Raw genomic sequence first — 21,726 nt, 5'->3', positions numbered from 1 at the left:
ATAATTAATGTAATATAAGTAAGATATGTAATGGGATGTATAAAATTTGTGTGAATTCTGTAAATAAACTGTAAAATGGAGTACAATGCTGTATATAATGTATGTAGGCTTTAAAGAGGACCTGTCACCATGTCAAAAGTGGGCAGATTTTGCTCTCAATTTATTGACACCGCTCACTTGAGAAATCTATTTTTATCTTTCATAAAAATCCGTCATACGGTTCCAGAGCTATGGGCCTTTTTTTCACTAATGGAAATATTTATTGGTCTTTACCAAGGGGGCAGAAGTCACTGAAAAATTATGCAAAGTAGACATTCCCCCCACAGAATCCATCAGACACGTCCTCTTGGTATAGACCATGAAAATAGAATAAATAAAAAGGCCCATATCTTTGGATCTGTATGGTGGATATTAAAAATGAAAAGAGAGCATTATTCAAAACGAGTAAAATCTGTCCACTTTTGCCCAGGACAATGGCTTTCTTAAGCTGCCACCATTACCTGATATTTCAGCATGTCTACATTATAATATGTTGCTTGTGGCTTTTGTTCTGAGACTTTCTTCAGATGCGTCATCAGGTTTGGCATGTTGACCCAGAATTCTTTTGCATTAGGAGTGGCCTGCGTGTTGTCACTGTAAGGAAGCAAAGGTAACAGTTATAAAATTATTACTGTAAACTAATCCTAGGTCACGCATATAAGTTTTAATATTGCCAAAATTTAGGAGTCTGATTTTGAGGTGTGGTTTAGGCTATGAATTAGTTTTTGCATCTTGTCTGAGATCTGAATTAACGGGTGTGAATTATTTAGAGGTCGAATTTGATTTTGCAGTTTAATTACAAATAGAAACATTATTTCTAGCATAGTCACTTGCAACAATATTGTATCTTTCAGGATTTCCCAGTGCTAACTAGGTTGATACACTGGTATAGACAGTGTGCAGGCTGCCACTAAATTGAACCTGCATATTTCTGACCTATCTTGCAGGCAAAGAGCAGAAAACTTATTTTTCAACATTCTTCTGCCCTTAAGGCCCCGTCACACAAAACGATGTCCCAGCGATGTCGCCAACGATCCGACATAATGGGATCGCTGGGACATCGTTAGGCTGATCGCTGGTGAGCTGTCACATAGACAGCCCCAGCGATCAGGACCAGCGACGCTGGATGCTGGTTTCTAATGTAAACAGCGGGTATCCAGGAGCCGCGGCTCCTGGATACCCGACGTTTACATTAGCAACCAGCGTCGCTGATCGCAGCGATGCGCGCTGGGCAGCGGGAGACCAGCGATCGAAAAACGGCCCAGGCCGCTCGAGCACGATCAGCGATAACCGGCAGGGGGGCCGGTCGCTGATCCCCGTCACACACAGCGATCTCGCTGGCGAGATCGCTGATGTGTCACAAAATCAGCGATCTCGCAAGCGAGATCGCTTAGTGTGACGGGGCCTTTACTGTAAACAAAAGTATGATAGAACATCACATCAGAAATTATTTGTTTTTGCAGCGGTAATGCAGTACCCATACTGACCAGCAGAGGAGCTGTGGGTTTGGCAGAACATGCTCTAACCGGCTGTAGTTTGTGATACGGAAAGTCAGTGCGGCTGGTGCTGGGTTGTTCGAGAAATGACGGGTGATTCCAGCTGGGAATGACAAGACCATTTCTCCTGTGATTTTCACTATCAACCTGAAACACAAAAAATAGATAAGAAATGTTATTGTACATTGGTTCTACTTTTCCAGTGACGGTCAAAATGTTATATATATATATTTACATAGGTTGAAAAAGAGACCATGGTCCATTAAGTTCAACCTTTCTCCACCAATCTGATCAACTATCATAAACATACTGAACTTTTTTTTTTTTTTAAATTCGTTTATTAAACCATAAGCTGTTTTACAATACATACATTCAGTACAAAATGTTAAGCCTAGTACAAAATAGATATGTACAATTAGCATGAAGACATGAGGCATAATATGTGCATCAATTGTATGTAAATAAAGCAGACATAATATCAATTGAATCACAATGGTGTTATGTTATTGTACCAGTAATAAAACCTGCCTGGCTTCTAAACTCTACCTACATCTACTAAAACATTAACTATTCCGCAGCCTACTTCTACATAGTAAGCAGTTTATTGTGCGACATCTCCGCTCTGCAAGGTAAAGTGAGAGGAGTTCCATCTCTCCCAAATCTTTTTAAATTTACCCGGGCACCCTCTATTCTGATACAGTGTCCTTTCATATGGGATAATCGAATTTACGAGAGTGATCCAGGACCCAAGAGAAGGAGGTGAATTCCCCATCCATCGTAGTGCCAGTATCTTTCGTGCCATGAACAGTGTCTCCCGTAGAAAAATCCCAACATAATGACCCCACGTCTCCTCATCCCACACTCCAAACAGACATATCAGCGGTTCGAGGGGAACAGACGTTTGTAGCAAGGATGTTAATAATGACGTCACCCCTCTCCAGAATTGCACAACAACAGGACAGCACCAAATCATATGAATAAAGTCTGCATCCATTGAATGACATCTCAAACATTCCAATGACGGATATCGGCCCATCTTAAAGAGTCGAACTGGGGTCAAATACGATTGATTAATAATGTACAATTGTATCATCCTGTTGTTGGCAGACGGAGACACCCAGATTGGCGACTCCAGAATTTCTTCCCATTCCTCATCCCGTGTATCAGGAATGAGCCTCTCCCATTTCTTCTTAACGGAGTCTATGGCGCATTCTGTCCCCACTGACAACATATATGTATATAGAGAGGAGATGAGACCCTGAGGGCCCTGTGAATTAAGGATCCCTTTCAAGGGCAGAGACGAAATGGCATCACTCATATCTAGATTTCTCATATGCGATTGAAAAGCTGACCTTAGTTGTAGATAACGGAAAAACTGGGATCTCGGGACACCGCGATTGACTTGTAATTGCTCAAAGGATATTAAAGTACCATGATCGTATAGATCACCTATCGTAGAGACACCGTACTGAACCCAGAACTCGGCAGACGGATGTTCACGCAGCACCGGGAGGTAGTCATTATTCCACAGGGGCATTTCAGCTATAACATCGCCAAATCCAACCACCCCCTTAATCTGTCTCCATATCGATCGTGCCAGACGGAGCAGAGGCAGCAGTCTCGGGACATTCATTTTCCTCATTTCTAAAAAACCTAGTGGGCAACCAGTCCCTGCAGCATGAAGATGACTCTCAGAATTCGGGAGGTGGCCTCCAGGCATCCATGCACTTAAGGCCTTGGCCTGTCCAGCTAGATAATATAAAAAGAAATTGGGTAATGCTGCCCCCCTCCCCTTTTGGGCCTCTGTAGAGTGGTCAGCTTTAGTTTATTACTGGCTTTCCCCCAAATAAAAGGATGTGGTTTGGGAATTTAAATGAGCAAAAAAGGATTTGGGCACCACCACCGCACTATGTTGAAGAAAGTAGTTAAGCTTGGGGAGTAATATCATTTTAATTAAATTAATACGTCCGGCTACAGACAATGGAAGCTTACCCCAGATCGCAAATTTACCCCTAACCGTCTCCAGCAGTGGTTGTATATTGAGTTGTAGATCAAATTTACTGCCCTTAGAGATATGAACCCCCAAATATTTGAAACTGGTCACGATGGGCAGTAGGGAGAGAGTCTTAAGTCGTGGCATTGGAGCATGGGAAAGAGGCATCAAAGCAGATTTATCCCAATTTATGTAAAGGCCAGAATATTTGCTGAATTTATTTATGGTAGTAATCACTCTTGTCAGGGTTTCCTCTGCTTTGTCCATAAATATCACCATATCATCAGCGTATAGGCCTATGGTATCCGTCCGACCCGCTACCTCTACACCAGCGATATCAGGGGATAATCTTATACGAATTGCCAGTGCCTCAATAGCGAGAGCAAAAAGGGCCGGGGAAAGAGGACACCCCTGACGGGTTCCCCTATGCAATGAAAATAATTCAGATATGGAGCTATTTACGAAGACCCGGGCCTTGGGCTTCATGTATAAGACATTGACCCAGTTTTGGAATCTTTCGCCAAATCCATATCTCTGCAAACATGCACGGAGAAAAGGCCATTCAAGTGAGTCAAAGGCCTTGGCCGCATCTAGTGATGCCAATGCCCATTCATTATCCGGTACCAGAGAACTATATTGGGCCACTGACTGGACACGTCTGATATTTGTGGAAGTGCTCTTACCCGGCATAAAACCCGTCTGATCAGGGTGTACAAGATCCAATATAACGGTATTTACTCTTTTGGCTAAAATTTTTGTAAAAATTTTATAATCCACATTTACTAGTGATATAGGCCTATAAGATCCACAATCCAAAGGGTCCTTCCCCTCCTTTTTTAGAACTATTATACTGCCCTCATAAAAAGACTCCGGCATGCATCCCCCCTCCCAAATCCCACGAAACACTGTCAACAAAAGGGGCGCCAATATATCCTGATATTTTCTGTACAACTCCACAGGAAATCCATCCGGCTCAGGGGCCTTCCCGGAGGCCATGTCTTTTATGGCATCCTCTACCTCCTCCAGAGTAAACTCAGCATCCATATAGGCCTGTTGGGAAGGACTTAGCGTGGGAAACTCTATATCTAACAAATAGTCCAAACACTCTGGGCCATCCACATCTGTCTTAGAATTGTACAATGAGCCATAATAGTCAGAAAAGCACTTTAGTATCTCCTCCGTTGAGGAAACCAATGTACCATCTGAATCACGGATCTGTAGAATTGTGTTGGTTGCATTATGCTGTCGTACTAAGTAGGCCAGAAACTTACTCGCCTGATTCCCCATCTCAAAATAAGACTGCAGGGCAAAAAATAATTTACGTTTCGTCTTGGTGTCCGTGTATTGAGCATACAACCTTTGAGCGGTCAGCCATTCTATCCTATTACTGTTAGATTGATCCGATATATAGGCTGCCTCTCCAAGCCCTTCAGACGTCGCTCCATCTCGCCATCCTCCTCCGATGTCACCCGCTTAATGTGAGAAATCGTAGAAGATAGACAACCCCGTTAATAGGCTTTAAGAGCATCCCAAAATATATTAATGGTTCGGGGTGGGACGAGACGAAGCAACGTAGCGGATCAATCGTTCTATCAGGGGGTGTTATCAACTTCAGCCAAAAAGGGTTCAGCTTCCATGCTATTCTGTTAGTCAAAGGCCCATATTTAAGTTTGAGAATGACTGGACTATGATCCGAAACTCCCCTGTTCCCGTGTTTAATGTCCTCCACCCACGCCGCCAGTCCACTGGATCCAAAAATGTAGTTATGCGAGACAGAGAGCGTTTAGTGGAGGAATGGCAAGTGTATTCCCTCGTCTCTGGATGGTGCACTCTCCATAGATCTAGCCACCCACTACCCGCCATGAATTGTAACAGTTGGGATGTGCCTGGGGGGGGGGACCCCACCCTGTATTCCATCGCCCAGTCTCAATTTATCAAGATGGCTAGATTAAAATCTCCCATACAGATGACATGTGCGTCTGGGTAACTTAAAGAGAAGCTCAATGCCTTCTGGATAATTGATATATTGGCCGGAGGGGGAATGTAAATACAAAGGATGACATATTTCCGAGAGTCAATCAGCGCATGAACAAACACAAATCGTCCCTCGGGGTCTTTCCGGGCTTCCCTGACCTCCCACCGAACATCCTTATGAATTAACAGAGAAACTCCCCTTGAGTAGCTGGTGTGAAAAGAATGCATAAACCATTGCACCCACCGAACTGTATCCCTGGTCAGGTGCGTCTCTACTAGGGCCAATATGTGAGGACGGTAATGTCTGACCTGTGAGAATACCTTAATTTTCTTGCGAGGGGTTTTTATGCCCCTCACATTCCAGGTCATACAAATCAGCTCAGAACCCATTACCATTCATTCAAATATGGTGTATAATGGTGCCTGAGCCAAGTGCAGAGAGTCCACACAGATAGCAGAATTTGACGTCGGCTGCGGCCTCCAACTAAACAACGACAAACATAAAAAAAACTTTTAAACAAGAAAAAGCAAAAGCAATGCAGGAACCTAGTAACATAGGCGTACAGTCTTACGCCCCCAACAGAAAATGAATAAGGGGATACCATCACTGAGCACAGTGTCCGGTATAGCTGGTATCTGGGAACTCGCCGGGAGAGCTCCAATTAGACCTTTGGTTGAAAGGATCCGAAATAACAGCCACCGCATTAGGACTCCCTCGCAGGGGATCCCCCATGGGACCGCAGCCATTCAGTCGCTTCCGTCGGATCCTTAAAAAATACAGAAGAACCCTCATGGACAACTCGGAGCCAGGCTGGATATATCATAGAATATACAATGTTCCTGTCTCTGAGTCGCTTCTTGACCTCGAAGAACTGCGCCCGCTGTTTTCTGCAGCTCCACGGAGAAGTCCGGAAAGATGGAAACGACAACATTATTGAATTTAATAGGACTTTTCAGGCGTGCCAGACGTAAGATGGCGTCTCTGTCCTTGCAGTTGAGCAGGCGTGCCAGGAATGGTCGAGGTGGGGCCCCCGGAGGCTCTTTCAACGGCGAACATTGAGGAGAATTCGTCCCCTAAGGAGGTCTTAAGCCAATCCTACAGAAACTGCTCAGGATGCTGACCTTCCGAGCGCTCAGGCAGTCCAACAATACGTATACTATTCCTGCGCATTCTGTTTTCTAAATCATCCGCCTTTTGCTTCCACGCATTCATGGAGCCCGCCACCTTCGTTACTTTAGCCTCCATAGGTGTAATGGTATCTTCCACCCTGGACACCCTCGTCTCCATCTCCGTAATGCGTCCCTTCACGGCCTGCATATCCTGACGGAGTCTCCCCACCTCTGTATAAACATCCTCAATTTTCTCTGTCAGGGATGTCCTGGTCAATGAGATAGCCTGCATCAACTGGGCAGACGCTTGTTTAAGGGTCAATTCTTCCTGATCCGTCTCCTCCTCACCCCCAGAAGGGCGATTTTTGCGCTGAATTTGAGAGGATATGCTCCTATTGTGCCGCGCACTTTCAGCGGGGTTAGGTCTAGCAAACTCCTTTAATTTTTCCGCCGCTCCCGGCCCCTTAAGTCGGCTCATGATTGTCTGCAGTGCGGCTGATAAAACAAATTGAGGTGTGCAATCCAGGTATTGCCCACTACAGATGGGTATCACAGCGGGCTGGTAACAGTTAATTGTGAACCAAACTACAGAGGGACGTTTGAGGGATTACCAGGGCAGCAGCTAGGCCCAGTCCAGATGATCTTTATGGCCCGGGGAGGGAGGGGGTCCCGCAGAGGCGGCTGCAGTGAGGGAGGGTGCACAAAGCCTCCCTTAATGATGGCACCAGCCGGTAGTGAGTGGATGGGCAGAGAGGGATACTGCGCAGGGGCCCGTTTCCCAGGGCACTCACCTCGCGCTCCCCCGGATTGTCAGTCAGATTTCTTCTCTGCCCGGCGGCGGTGCAGCAGTGGGAAGCCGGCGCTGCAGCTCTCAGCAGTTGAGCTGCGCGCCCAAGATGGCCGCCGCCCCGTGGGAGAACCAGCCGCCCGCTCCCGTCTCCCCCGTCGCCCGCTCTCAGGATCCGTCTCCCGACCTGCCACAAAGCGCCCAAGGGGTCCCAGCGTCCGAGGGAGGTCCAGCCAGCAGCAGGTGAGCCGCCAGAAAAAGGTCTAGGGACCAGGATATGGCAGGATTATGAGGAGCTCTCTCCACTAGCGTCCTCTCCCTGTCAAGGCATAGCCATGCCCCCAAACATACTGAATTTTAGTTAATTACTTTCTTCTCCATTCACAAGAAAAAATTGAAACATAAAAAAAGAGTTTGCACAAATTTAAAGGCTATGGATACCACTGAGGAAAAAATGGTTGCAATTGTGTTTATTCATTCATTTTCTTAATTCCTAATAAGCAGATTGCATACAGATCCAAGAGTCAAATTATTTTTTCTAGTGGGAGTGTCCCTCCCATGAATACAGGCTGGATGTGACATCTGTGTCTTCATTAGCTTATATCAGCACAGCTTCTATCTTGCACTTTATTTTGTGCTTGCCTCCTTTTCTAAAGTCTGTTTTTTGCTGCCCTGGCTGAGACTATAGACACTTTCTCCCCTCTCTACACTGTGTAAATCTATGTACAACCCCCTCCTCCTCACTGCTGCCATCTTAAAAGGGAATCGATCAGCTGATTCATGCTGCTCAAACCACAGGTAGCACAAATCAGGGCCTTGCTGGAATGTTTCAGAGAAAATAAAGGTTGGAAAATTCAGTCTGCGGCCATAGCTGGAGACTAAACTAGCCCGGCCAGCTTTTCCCAGTATTGCTCCAGGTGATCGACACGTCTGATGCTATGGAAGAGTCCTGTCAACCACCTGCAGCAATGCTGGGAAAAGTCATCCAGAGGCAGCAATGGACTATTCTCATCTCCAGCTATGGTCCCAGGACCAAAATTCAAAGTATATTTTCTCTGAAACAATGCAGAATTTCATTAAAAAAAACAACATCTGGAAATTCTCTGTGGCACCTTTCTTCAAAAACACACCACCACACTTGTTTATTTACAGTGCTTTGTCTGGTATTGCAACTAGATTGTTTTCACTTTAATAGAGCTGAACTGCAATACCAAACACAACCTAGACACGTGTGGAGCGGTTTCTGAAAAAGGGGGAAATCACTTTGATTTTCAAAATGTGCATTTTATGCATCCTGCCTTCCTTTCACGGAATATGTAAATCAATCATTTTTATCATGGAAACCTTCTTTTTCATTATTTTTTTGTAGCTGATAAAGGCCAGAAAAGATCCCACAAGGGTAAAAAATAAAGCAGAGTTTGACAAGAACATCTAAATAGTGGCAACCTCATAGATAAAGCCGCACTATCGTCTTCCACATCTTTTCTCCGCAGACACTGATACATCTCTCTGCCCTTTTGACCGTTTTGAACCAAATGGAAAGAGGAAAACAGTAGCGGTCTGGTTACAAATTTGGCAAGAGACTGGTGTCATACGATCCTTGTACTGGGTCGCATCATGTTACACGGCAATACTCACTTATTGGTATCGGCCCCTTTGAAGTAAGCGTTGACTGTCTCTGTGAAGGCGGCTGCCACTGGGAGGGTATCCTGGGCCCCCATGGTTAGGGGGCTTGGCCCTCGTGAAGATCCTGCAAGACAAGGGGCAGCTGATCTCTTGTTATGGGTGTAATAATATAAAGTTGCAAACAAGACACAACAACTGCTGGAAATATAGCACACAAAATTGGGGACGTAACAGTATAAGAAGATGGAAATGCCACAAAGCAACAAGACAGACGCTAACAGAAAAACAAATTTGCACGGAATTCTCATCCAAGTATATTCTTTGCAAGATTCTAATTTAAAGGGGTATTCCAGTTCTAGGCATTAGGTGCTCAAACAACAATTTTGAAATCCCTTTTGCGGTCAGTAAAAGGAAACCTTTTTGTTTACATATGAAGACAGATAAAACAGCACTGTCTGAACTACAACTATAACAAACTCTAAGCTCTGAGAATTATTAGGTCTGCAAAGTTTTCAGTCCCTGTGTAAACAAGAAGGTTTCCATTCATAGAAAATAAAAAGCGGAGAAAGAGAAAAATTATAGTAAAAAGCTGTATAACTATACATGTACAGAAAACGAAGGCAAGAAGTGTCCAAATAGTCGCCAAAAAAATGCAACGACATTTTGTTAGTTGTTGACTTCAAAGTGATTGTTAAAGGCTGCATGGATTCTGAAAAAGTGTGCAACCATTAAAGGGGATGTCTGGCGCCGCTCTCTTCTGCATCTGGAGATGATCGGTGCTGAAGATGACGCGTCTACACATTCCTGCAGCGAATAACCACAGGTGTGCGATAAATGCTGATCTTGGGACCATAATATGGTAAATTGCAATGGTGAGGGGAGATTATAAAAGGTATTTTACTAGATGTATGGGCAGCTGGGCATTCATGAACAGGTTGCAGATGTGCTTTTCAGGAGGTGACTGTTTTAATTATTTTTAAAGGGGTCGATCACCTTTGGAGACAATTTTACTTAACTACATGTATTTGGGGTTAAAAATAATTGCGTGAAATGGTGTTTTCTGAAAAAAAGGAATTGTCTATTGCTGGTTGAAAAATAAGTTACGGTAATTGAGAATCCATCATTCAGCTGCTATGACGGTCTGACGGAGAGTTTACAACTCCTGTCGGCTGATTCATGACCACATATAACATCCAAGTTGATTGTATAAAAACACAAAGCAGCCTGTAAAACGAAGTGACAAATTTTAATAAAACCAAAAGTCCAAAAATAATTTTTAGCCTTGAATGCTTAAATTGATAAAAAAAAAAAAAAAAAGAAAGACAAAAGACTGTGTCCTCACAAGCAGACACCGCTTTTATTAATCAATCTCTGAATGAGCAGAGAAATTCAGATTCACAGGTTTTTTTCCATGATTGGGAGGGGAAAGAATAACTCATACGATTTCTTTATGAAATAGTAAAGAAAAAAGGCCCCCAGAACACGCATGGATTAATTGAAAACTGCAATGAACAGTTAGGCTAATGTCACACCTTGCGTTTTTGCTGAGTTTTTTTTCCCGCAGGCAAAACCTGCTCTTTTGGAAGTAAAAAAAGCTGCTTACAAAAAGCATGTTTTGCTGCCTTTTTGTTGTCTCTTGTGAATGTTGATAAAGTTTAGTGGCCCCAAAAAAGCTTGATTTAACATTCTTAGGTCTTCGCACCAAAAACGCAGCCAAATCAGATACCTGCGGTTTTGCACTTACCCATTGTTTCCTATGGGTTAAAAAAAACGCTTTAGGGTGTGTGCACATGCTGCGGATTCTGCTGCGGATACAGTAGCATTATAACCTATGGAAAACGAAAACCGCAGTGCAGACGGTGCGGATTTGCTGCGGTTTTCAATCCGCAGAAAGAAATGACATGTCAATTCTTTCTGCGGATTCCGCTGCGGTTTGCCATCTGCTCCATTGTAGAGATGATAAACCTCAGGGCAAAACCGCAGAGGAATCCGCAGGTCTTCTGCGGACAAATCCGCAGCGTGTGCACGTACCCTAAAGAAGTGACATGCTGAAGTTTGCAAAAATGCAGAAGTTTTCCAAATCGGTCAAGAAAAAAACCCAAAACAAAACAGTGTGGCGTGAGATTTCGGACATTTCATACTTTGCTGATACTGTAAAACGCATCTTAAAACGTGCATCAAAAAACGCTGCAAAAACTCAAACGTGTGAACGTAGCATGCTCATTAATTTTGCGGAAAAGTCCACGTTTTTAGTTATTTTCTGTGTGTCTGGGGACGCGCGAAACCCCCCCATCAAAAACGCACTTTTTTTGTGCAAACCACGCGGGGAAAAAACACGCGCATTTTCTGGGAAGGAGTCCGGTTTTCATGCAGAAATTTTCTGCATACGTGGGCACATAGCCTTAAAGAGTTGTTAAGTGGAATAGGGGTTACAGAGAAACCGCTGTGCAGGTAAAACAGTAAGAGGACAATATGCTAAACCTACATCCTTTATTCTCAAGTATAGTGGAGGTCCGTGAAGTCTGACCCCCAACTGATTACAAAGCGAGGCCTATCCTAGCAATCGCCTTCACTTTATAAGACAAGAATACCCCTTTAAATCAGAGTTCAAGGCATCTGGGAGACAGTTCCCGTTTTAGGACCCCACCAAGGTAATCTAATGACAGAAGATAATGTAAACGGTCTACATCTGAATATATGACAATAAATACATGCACAATCTGGATTTACATTGCGGTCACATTCATTTACACATTTTGATATACATTTTTTACTTTCTCTTACGGCAGCCTGACCTCCATAATACAAGCATCCAGACAAATGGCTAATCTGCAAGTCAAGTTACAATTGCATGACAGTTTCCTTTTGCTTTAGAGAAAATATAGATATCTGTGTCAAAATCTGTTTCACAGCTGAAAATTCACATCTGGACCTGGAGGTTATTCACAATTCAAAAAAAGATTTAGGCTATGTGCTCACGTAGCGTTTTAAACCGGACACTCAAAACCGGACTCCTTCCCAGAAAACGCGCGTTTTTTTCCTATGTTCGCATTTTTGCCGCGATTTTCGCATGCGAAATTCAAGCACTTTCCAAGCGATTTGAAGCATCACTTGGAAAGTGATTGACAGGTTGGTCACACTCGTCAAACATAGTGTTTGACAAGTGTGAGCAGCTTTTTACTATTGAGGCTGCCTATGCGAAATCAATAGTAAAAGATAGAATGTTAAAAATGATAAAAAAATAAAAAAAATCAGGGTATATTTACCGTCCGACGTCCCGCGCAGCCTCAGCGACGCTCCCGTTCCCAGCGATGCCTTGCGAGACCTGTGATGACGTTGGTCTCACGTTGCTATAGTGATCTCACGAGACTGCTAGAGTCACGTGAGACTACGTCATCACAGGTCATTGCCGCAAGGCATTACTGGGAACGCTGAGGCCCGGGAAGGCTGCGCGTGACGCCGGAAGGTAAATATACCCCGATTTTTTTATTTTTTTTTTTTACAGGGGTATGGTGCCCAGGGCCTGGAGGACAGTCTCCTCTCCTCCACACCGTGGGTACCATCCGCACATGAGACGCTTAACTTTGCGCATGGTGGGCATAGCCACATGCAGGAAGTAAGCGGTTTTCATGCATTCCTATTGGTGCGGAATCGCGGCAATTCTTTGCGATTCCGCAAAAAGAATGAGCATGCTGCGTTTTTTTCCGCGATGCGATTCCGCGGCGGAAAAAAGTGCAGCATTAGCACAGCATGTGCGGAATGCCATAGGAATGCATGGGGTGCATTCTGTACGAGTTTTTTTAAACGTTTTCGCGCCGAAAATCGCAGCAAAAACGCTTAAAAATTGCATTGTGGGCACACAGCCTAAGGCATATGAAAAAAAAAAACAAAGACAAAAAAATCCCTTTTCTTTTTCCACATGAAGTGAAGGCATGATGATTAACCTGGTCAGTGTGTTTTTTTTAAGTTCCATTTGCCAGGTCTTGTACAGATCCCTAACAATCATCTTATAGCCGGCACGGTACAAACTCGCAACTCCAAGGCCAATTTCAGACATCCCTAAAGCACAGTCTGAATATACACTGAAATTTCCAGACTAGCCAAGGGTCTCCTGACCTGATCTCAACAGTCTCATAGGAGGGTATAAAACTGCGGATTTCTCTTATTAGGATATAAAACTGAACATGGACAAAACAGAATTCATAATCTTTCCCCCATCTCACTCTACCCCTCCACCAGACCCATCCATCAATGTGAATGGCTGCTCACTTTCCCCAGTCCCGAAAGGCTCGATGCCTCGGGGTGATCCTTGACTCTGCCCTCTCTTTCAAGCCACATATCCAAACCCTTGCCTCCTCCTGCCGTCTCAAACTCAAAAATATTTTCCGGATCCGTGTATTTCTTGACCATGAAACCACAAAAACACTAGTGCACGCCCTTATCATCCCCCGCCTCGACTACTGCAACCTCCTACTCTCTGGTCTCCCCTCTAGCTCTCTGGCACCACTCCAATCCATCCTGCACTCTGCTGCCCGACTAATCCACCTGTCTCCCCGTTATTCCCCAGCCTCTCCTCTCTTCCAAGCCCTTCATTGGCTTCCTGTCATCCAGAGGCTCCAGTTCAAAACCCTAACTATGACATACAAAGTCATCCACAACCTGTCTCCTCCATACATCTGTGACATGGTCTCCCGGTACTCACCCACACGCAACCTTCGATCCTCTCAAAATCTCCTCTACTCCCCACTTATCTCTTCTTCCCACAACCGCATACAAGACTTCTCCCGTGCTTCCCCCATACTCTGGAACTCTCTACCCCAACACATCAGACTCTCGCCTACCACGGAAACCTTCAAAAAGAACCTGAAGACCCACCTCTTCCGACAAGCCTACAACCTGCAGTGATGATCAGTCTACTGAACCGCTGCACGACCAGCTCTACCCTTTCCTAGTGTATCCTCACCCATCCCTGGTAAACTGTGAGCCCTTGCGGGCAGGGTCCTCTCTCCTTCTGTACTTGTGTGTGTCTTGTATTGCTCATGTTTATTGTACTCGTCTTTATTTGCCCCTTTTCACATGTAAAACGCCCTGGAATAAATGACGCTATAAAAATGTATAACAATAATAAATAATAATTTTGGCCCGTAGCTGGTCCAGACATCACAGTCCAAACGCGGATCATGTTTTACAGATGTCTGAAGTCATGATTCATTAAAGCAGAAATCCAGTCCCCATACCGTATAAGGGTTCAGCTAGTACCAATAACTCCAGGCCAGGTGTATCGTCTGTTTTTTTAGAATTATGTTATCACTTGCTTTATAAGAAACCGACCAAGAAAAAAAAAGGCATGACAATTTGGGAAGGGTTAGAAAGGAGAGGGAGAAGCACTGTAGAAGCCAAATGCCATGGCAGCCAGAGCAAAGTGATATCATGCCACTAGCCAGTGATGCTAGCAAACGCAGACATTGAGAACCTATCAATCATGTGATAATTCAATATAAATAAAACAAAATCGCATGGCTGCACCCATGAATGCCTGACACAAACGCAATATGGCTCCTTAGGTAAAAGGTCCAAGAAATCAACATTACTGCCTAAAACCACAGAGAAAGATTAGCAGTAGCAAGGAATGCTATAAAATAGAGAATGGAAAAATATCTCCGGGCATAATATAGGATCTCACATTGATGCTGATAATCTGTGTGGTCAGTACTCAGCCTTACATAAGTGCCACATTTTATATCATCCAAGTCCTTTGAGAAAGAAGTGCGCTCCCTTCACATAGAGGTCTGGGTCTCATCCAACCTTTCCACATTCATGATTTCATAGACTGAGATCAGATTATTGTTTCCATTTTTTTTAGCCTGATTTTATTACAAAACATGTCTTTCGAATGGAATTATCCTTAAAACTTATACTTAGTGGGGTGTAGCTGTGGCTGCCTCGAGGATATACAAAGCTGTTGCTCTTCTATTAAAACGATATATCACCGAAATAAGAAACGTTTTTAACAATTTGTTAATTTTCCCCCTTTCCCGTGGTTAGAGAGTCCCTTAATAAACATGCTTGAGAAAATCCAAAGTAATTTTTTTTTACATAAGGTTAAGTCCAAAAGAGCACTGAACTTGCAGACCAGTCATATCTGCAAATTGTGTGCTCACCTACATAGCACACAGGTGCAGGAGGGTTCCTAATATTTACATGCACCAGTCTGGTCCATATATCGTCCCAGAATAGTACATGCTACAAATTTTGCCCACGCAGACCATTGGTCCCTGTCCAAATAAAACGCTCGTCTGAATGAGCCACGTGTGATCTGTGTCACTTCAATAATAATATTGTACACTTTCTGGTTCCATGTACCGATATGGCTATGCAGCACAAACCAATCAAGGCACAGCAAGATAGAAGAAGTGTGTGCGAGTGCAAGGCTAGGTTCACACTTACATTTTTAGGGGCCTTTTTTTTTTTCTCCTTTATTTCAACAAAGGATAAGATGAATTGGACAAATGATACAGATTTTTAAAGTAAAAAAGTATGTTAAAAAAAACCTTTGATGAGTCAGAAGGTTTATACGATCTAGGCACGGATAACCCCACGGATCATTATAACGAAAGAGCAGAAGCGCTGCTCTTCTCAAACACTGAAGACAGACACCATATACTTTCCATTGAGCGTTGGTGGAGAGCAGCGCTCGGCTGAATGCTTCTGCGCCTTTGCTGTAGTGAATGGTAGTGTCTCAGACCCTATTCAAAAGTTGTTTTTTTTAAATGTGGTTATACTTTAAAGACTAAACATTTATCTGGTTAGAAAGCTCATTTTTCCAAACCCAGAGTTGTCAGTGTGTGGGAAATGAAATATTACATGGAGGCCATTCATATGAATCGTTATCTATGATGGCCAGACCAGCTCATAAAGGGGTATCCGGACCTGGAGAATGCGCTATGATGTTCTGTTTATAGTCCTTTAATACAGTTCTAATTTTTCAGAAAACTTGTGTCCCCCAGGCGTAATTTACAAAAAAAAATGGTGCATTACTCACCCTTCACAGGTCCAGGTCTGAGACTCTATTGCTGATGCAGTGTATTACTCTCTGCAGTGCTGATGTCACTTCGACAGCGCTAAAGCCAGGGAGCTTAGCAGCTCGTACCATGAGCTTGGGGAGTGCCGGCTAGTTTACAGATTGGCTGCAGCGATGTCAAGGTAATGTCAGTGCTGTAGACAAACAATAGAGACCGGGGCAGTGGCGGATACTCAGCGCTGAACCTGGGGAACACGAGTCAATTTTTTTAAAAAAGTTTTCACAACAAACCTAGGATTTGGGAAAATGGCAAATCTCTTTATTTTGGACATTAAAAAAAACACTAAAAAGAAGAGATCTGTATTAAAAACATTTATCTGTTAGGCCTGGTTCACACTTCAGTTGTTTGACGTCAGTTGAAATCCGCCAATGATTAAAAAAAAGGGATCCGTTTCAGTTTGACAACAAACGGATGCACCAGATCCTTTTGTTTCAGCCACCAATGTCTGAAATTTTAAGCAATAGGACGAGAGAGAGAGAGAGAGAGAGACTCTGCCAGAACGGATTTTCTTCCAGACATGCTCAGTATAAAAAGGCGGATCCGTTGGCGGAGTCCGTCAATTAGCGGTTGGAAACGGATCCGTCGCCTATAGGCGTCCATTATAACGCATGGCGGACAGCGACAGATCCGTAGCTATCCGCTGTTTTAACGCAGACAAAAAATATTTCATTGTCCGTTCACTCCAGACAGCGAACGCCAAAATTATGACGGATCCGTCAAAAAACGGATGCAATGGATGACCATCCGTCAAAATCCGCCGCTAATGCAAGTCTATGGGAAAAAAGGCGGATCCGCCAAAAAAATGGCGGATCCGTGTTTTTCGAAAAACGGGGGATTTTGACTAACGTCAAACAACTGAAGTGTGAAAGAGGCCTTAGCCACAGTGGAGACTGTTTACAAAGAGGATCTCTGACTCTGGAAGACTTCACGCCCCACATTACACGGGCAGTCCATTGATTTTTAACCAGAAAAGTGTACTGCATATTTTGTCCTGTAGCGGCGTTGCAGAAAAATTAGGACTTCTTGGGTTTTGTTCCCCCGTACATTATAGCTGATTACTTAAGGTACCAATATTAGGACTGATCAGTCTAATTTTACACTGTCTCATTTAACATTATAAAACGGCCTAAAATAGAAAACCAGATAACCCCCCTGTAATGTAAATGAACTAAAAAAGCAGGAAAAAACATTTTTCCATCAATTGTCCAATCCGAAACCTACTAAAGAAAGAAGAAAAAAAATAAGGATTTTACTGCAATTTATTAAAACTGATGTAAAAAATGTTTTGTTTTTTTTGTAAATACAAAATTAGAATGCTAGTGTGAACAAGGCCTAAGCACGTGCTGGGAGCTTATGGAACTGAATAAATGCATGTAAAATGCTGTGTACGCCCCAAACATTCAGAGGGCTGCATACGGCATGCTAAGAAAGGTTCAGTCCTTACCAGTATAGATCACGTAGCTAAGTGTGTCATCCCTGGCAACAGCTTTGGTGAGCGCACACAGACACAATAATTTATATGTCATAATTTGTGACATATACATCTTCGTTTTTTTCTGTTTTACAAGAAATGGCGGGACAAATGTATTACTTATAAAACTTCCCATTTAGAAATGGGGCAATTCTGATTATAGACATCTATGGTATGTCCAGACCAGAGTTAGAGACATCTCCCCTGTAAGTGACATTGCACAGATGCAAAATTATAACTAAAACCTGACCTAAAGCTTCTCAATAAAGAAAAACAGAAAACCTCCTTGCATAGGCCATTACATTTATCTTTAAGCCTGTGCTTTGGTAAATTACAATTATCGGTACTTCCTATAAACATGCCGTTATTCATTTATGGAAGCAGAAAAGCCATTGTGATATACTTATGTATAATTCAAGATTTTATTCAGGAACGTCCTGTAAAAAAATCATAACACACGAGCTCTGCTGCAACAACAGAACGCAGAATGGGGTCCAAAATGATTCATAGCATTCCTGAGATGTTGGACTGCAAAGCTACATAAACTGTGTATGTGAAGGCTGAAAATATCAGTGTAGGATCCAGGAAATAAGACACAGAGACTGATAATTTCATTCTGTCTCTTTTTTTTTTTTTGTGTTTATAGTAACTTTATTTTCCAAGGAAAAGAATTTATAGCATAGACACTTGACCATAGTGTGTGGTACATTGAGAACTGTATTATAGTAGTTATATTCTTGTACATAGGGGGCAGTATTATAGTAGTTATATTCTTGTACATAGGGGCAGTATTATAGTAGTTATATTCTTGTACATAGGGACAGTATTATAGCAGTTATATTCTTGTATATAGGGGCAGTATTATAGTAGTTATATTCTTGTACATAGGAGCAGTATTATAGTAGCTATATTCTTTTACATAGAGGGCAGTATTAAAGTAGTTCTATTCTTGCAAATAGGGGCAGTATTATAGTAGTTATATTTTTGTACATAGGGGCAGTATTATAGTAGTTATATTCTTGTACATAGGAGCAGTATTATATTCTTGTACATAGGGGCAGTATTATAGTAGTTATATTCTTGTACATAGGGACAGTATTATAGTAGTTATATTCTTGTACATAGGGGCAGTATTATAGTAGTTATATTCTTGTACATAGAGGGCAGTATTAAAGTAGTTATATTCTTGCAAATAGGGGCAGTATTATAGTAGCTACCGTGTTTCCCCGAAAGTAAGACCCTGTCTTACATTAATTTTACCCCAAAAAGTCCCACCCTGTCTTACTTTCGGGGGAGGTCTTACATTAGCCGAAAAAAAATGACAATTTCTTTTTAACCAATAAATTAACATTTATTAACATGCTGTTATACCCCATAACAGTGCCGTATCCCACTGCACACAGCCCCACACCCCATAACAGTGCCGTATCCCACTGCACACAGCCCCACACCCCATAACAGTGCCGTATCCCACTGCACACAGCCCCACACCCCATAACAGTGCCGTATCCCACTGCACACAGCCCCACACCCCATAACAGTGCCGTATCCCAATGCACACAGCCCCACACCCCATAACAGTGCCGTATCCCACTGCACACAGCCCCACACCCCATAACAGTGCCGTATCCCACTGCACACAGCCCCACACCCCATAACAGTGCCGTATCCCACTGCACACAGCCCCACACCCCATAACAGTGCCGTATCCCACTGCACACAGCCCCACACCCCATAACAGTGCCGTATCCCACTGCACACAGCCCCATACCCTATAACAGTGCCGTATCCCACTGCACACAGCCCCATACCCTATACAGTACATGTTTCCCTACTTGGTTTTTAAATGCTGGACGTTTTCCTCTGCGGTGCGGCTGTGGGTGCGGAAGGCCTGTGCTGCAGGGAACGCTGTGCCAATCAGCAGGGAAACAGCGGTGACGTGGGGCTGGGGCGGCCAATTACAGCCCGAGCTGCTGGACCAATCAGTGCTCGAGCCGGGGGCCGGCAGTGACGTGGGGAACAGGGACGGCCAATGAGCTGTTGAGCTGGGCGGATTGCGGGGTTAACACGGCGAGTTAACCCCATGAGCGCTGGACCCGCCCAGCTGCACCTGAGGACACCTCTGGAGCCTGGGGACCCAATGGGGGACAGCGGCGGCCCAAAGGTAAGGGCCTTACATTTCACAGCGGCCCCCAACCCTGCCTTACATTCGGGGGAGGCCTTACATTGAAGGACCCCCCCGTAACCCCCACCCTGTCTTACTTTCGGGGGGTCCTACTTTCGGGGAAACACGGTATATTCTTGTACATAGGGGCAGTATTATAGTAGTTATATTCTTGTACATAGGGGCAGTATTATAGTAGTTATATTCTTGTACATAGGGGCAGTATTATAGTAGTTATATTCTTGTACATAGGAGCAGTATTATAGTAGTTATATTCTTGTACATAGGGGCAGTATTATAGTAGCTATATTCTTGTACATAGGGGCAGTATTATAGTAGTTATATTCTTGTACATAGGGGCAGTATTATAGTAGTTATATTCTTGTACATAGGGGCAGTATTATAGTAGTTATATTCTTGTACATAGGGGCAGTATTATAGTATATTGTTGTACATAGGGGCAGTATTGTAGTTATACTCTTGTAAATGGGGGCAGTATTATTGTAGTTATATACTTGTACATAGAGGCAGTATTATAGTAGTTATATTCTTGCACATATGGGCAGGATTATAGCAGTTCTATTCTTGTACATAAGAGAACTATTATAGTAGTTAAATTCTTGTACATAGGGGGCAGTATTATTGTAGTTATATTCTTATACATATTGGCAGTATTAATGCAGTTCTATTCTTGTACATAGGAGCAGTGTGATAGTATTTACAGTCTTGCATAGAGAAGGCACTATTATAGTATGTTGCACTTGAACACCCGATCAGTGATTGGTTTTGCATCCATAAGTTCTCAAAAAAATTAAAACAACCAGAGATTATCACGATGGCTCAGCCATTGAATGTGAATGGCGGGAGGGTGATCAGGAAAGATAGCCGTTTAGCTTGGTTCTTATCTTATTTCCTTCAACAAGCATGGAGATAAGCAGATCCAATACAGCACTACTGCCATTTCAAGGAGATTCACAAGGATACGATTTGAAGAATCCGTTCAGGCATGTCCCAAGCACAGCCCGTAGCCAGTAGTCTGAGAGCCCTCATAGATATTAGATTGTCGGATTATCACAGAGGCCCCTAATATATAGGATTTGCTGTGGTTACTGTGGCCTCACAGAAGGATTGCAGTGAAATCACCAAATACTATCATTTGTTTGGGTGTCTTGTGACTCCCCCAACAGCAGAAGTAAAGCAGATTATCTAATATATAAAGCTCAAAGTGTGTGTATGTATGTGTGTGTGTGTATGTCCGGGATAGGCATCCGCACCGTCGCAGCTACAGCCACACGTCTGGACCCCGAGAGCGTCCTAAGCTATGTTGTGAGGCAAAATTTTAACCCCGCGCGTTCCAATTCACCAAACAATTTTGCCCCTATCTACATAATGGGGTAAGTGTGTGTGTATCAAGCCGCACCCCTCATTATGATGTCACAATGGTTGCCATGGCGATGCTGATGTCATCAAGCCCCGCCGCTCATTATGATGTCATAATGGTTGACTATGGGATGGAGGATGTGTGATGGGTATATGGGCACTGGACCATGGGATGGAGGATATGTATGATGGGTATATGGGCACTGGACTGTGGGATGGAGGATATGTATGATGGGTATATGGGCATGGGACTATGAGATGGAGGATGTGTGATGGGTATATGGGCACTCGACTATGGGATGGAGGATATGTATGACGGTATATGGGCACGGGACTATGGAATGGCGGATATGTATGATGGGTATATGGGCACGGGACTATGGGATGGAGGATATGTATGATGGGTATATGGGCATGGGACTATGGGATGGAGGATATGATGGGTATATGGGCACGGGCCTATGGGATGGTGGATATGTATGATGGGTATATGGGAACGGGACTATGGGATGGAGGATAATTATAATTTGTTATAACTAACCACAGTTAGTTACTATGACCGGGCAGCGCCGGGCTCTTCAGCTAGTATCTAATATAACTGATG

General features: G+C 43.5%; 1 protein-coding gene across 13 annotated transcripts in view; it reads right to left on the bottom strand.

Moving 5' to 3' along the window:
- The window catches only part of SGIP1 (SH3GL interacting endocytic adaptor 1), a 130,789-nt gene that overhangs the window by 11,789 nt on the left and 97,274 nt on the right, over positions 1 to 21,726 (bottom strand). For 7 of the 13 annotated variants that reach the window (XM_073544709.1, XM_073544713.1, XM_073544712.1 and 4 more), the window contains 3 exons: positions 9,038 to 9,149; positions 1,527 to 1,682; positions 501 to 633 (listed from right to left, as the gene is read on the bottom strand). In XM_073544709.1, coding sequence (XP_073400810.1) covers positions 501 to 633; positions 1,527 to 1,682; positions 9,038 to 9,149 — 401 coding nt within the window. Of the gene's footprint in view, positions 1 to 500; positions 634 to 1,526; positions 1,683 to 9,037; positions 9,168 to 21,726 lie in introns of all 13 variants that reach the window. The other 6 variants (XM_073544707.1, XM_073544705.1, XM_073544711.1 and 3 more) reach the window with 1 other exon arrangement.

The sequence above is a fragment of the Dendrobates tinctorius genome, unplaced genomic scaffold, assembly GCF_039654945.1.
Source record: "Dendrobates tinctorius isolate UK_male_01 unplaced genomic scaffold, ASM3965494v1 ptg000138l, whole genome shotgun sequence".
NCBI classification, from domain to species: Eukaryota; Metazoa; Chordata; class Amphibia; order Anura; family Dendrobatidae; genus Dendrobates; species Dendrobates tinctorius.
Note: the sequence above shows the minus strand (reverse complement) of the source record. Positions and strands in the feature narration are given on the sequence as shown.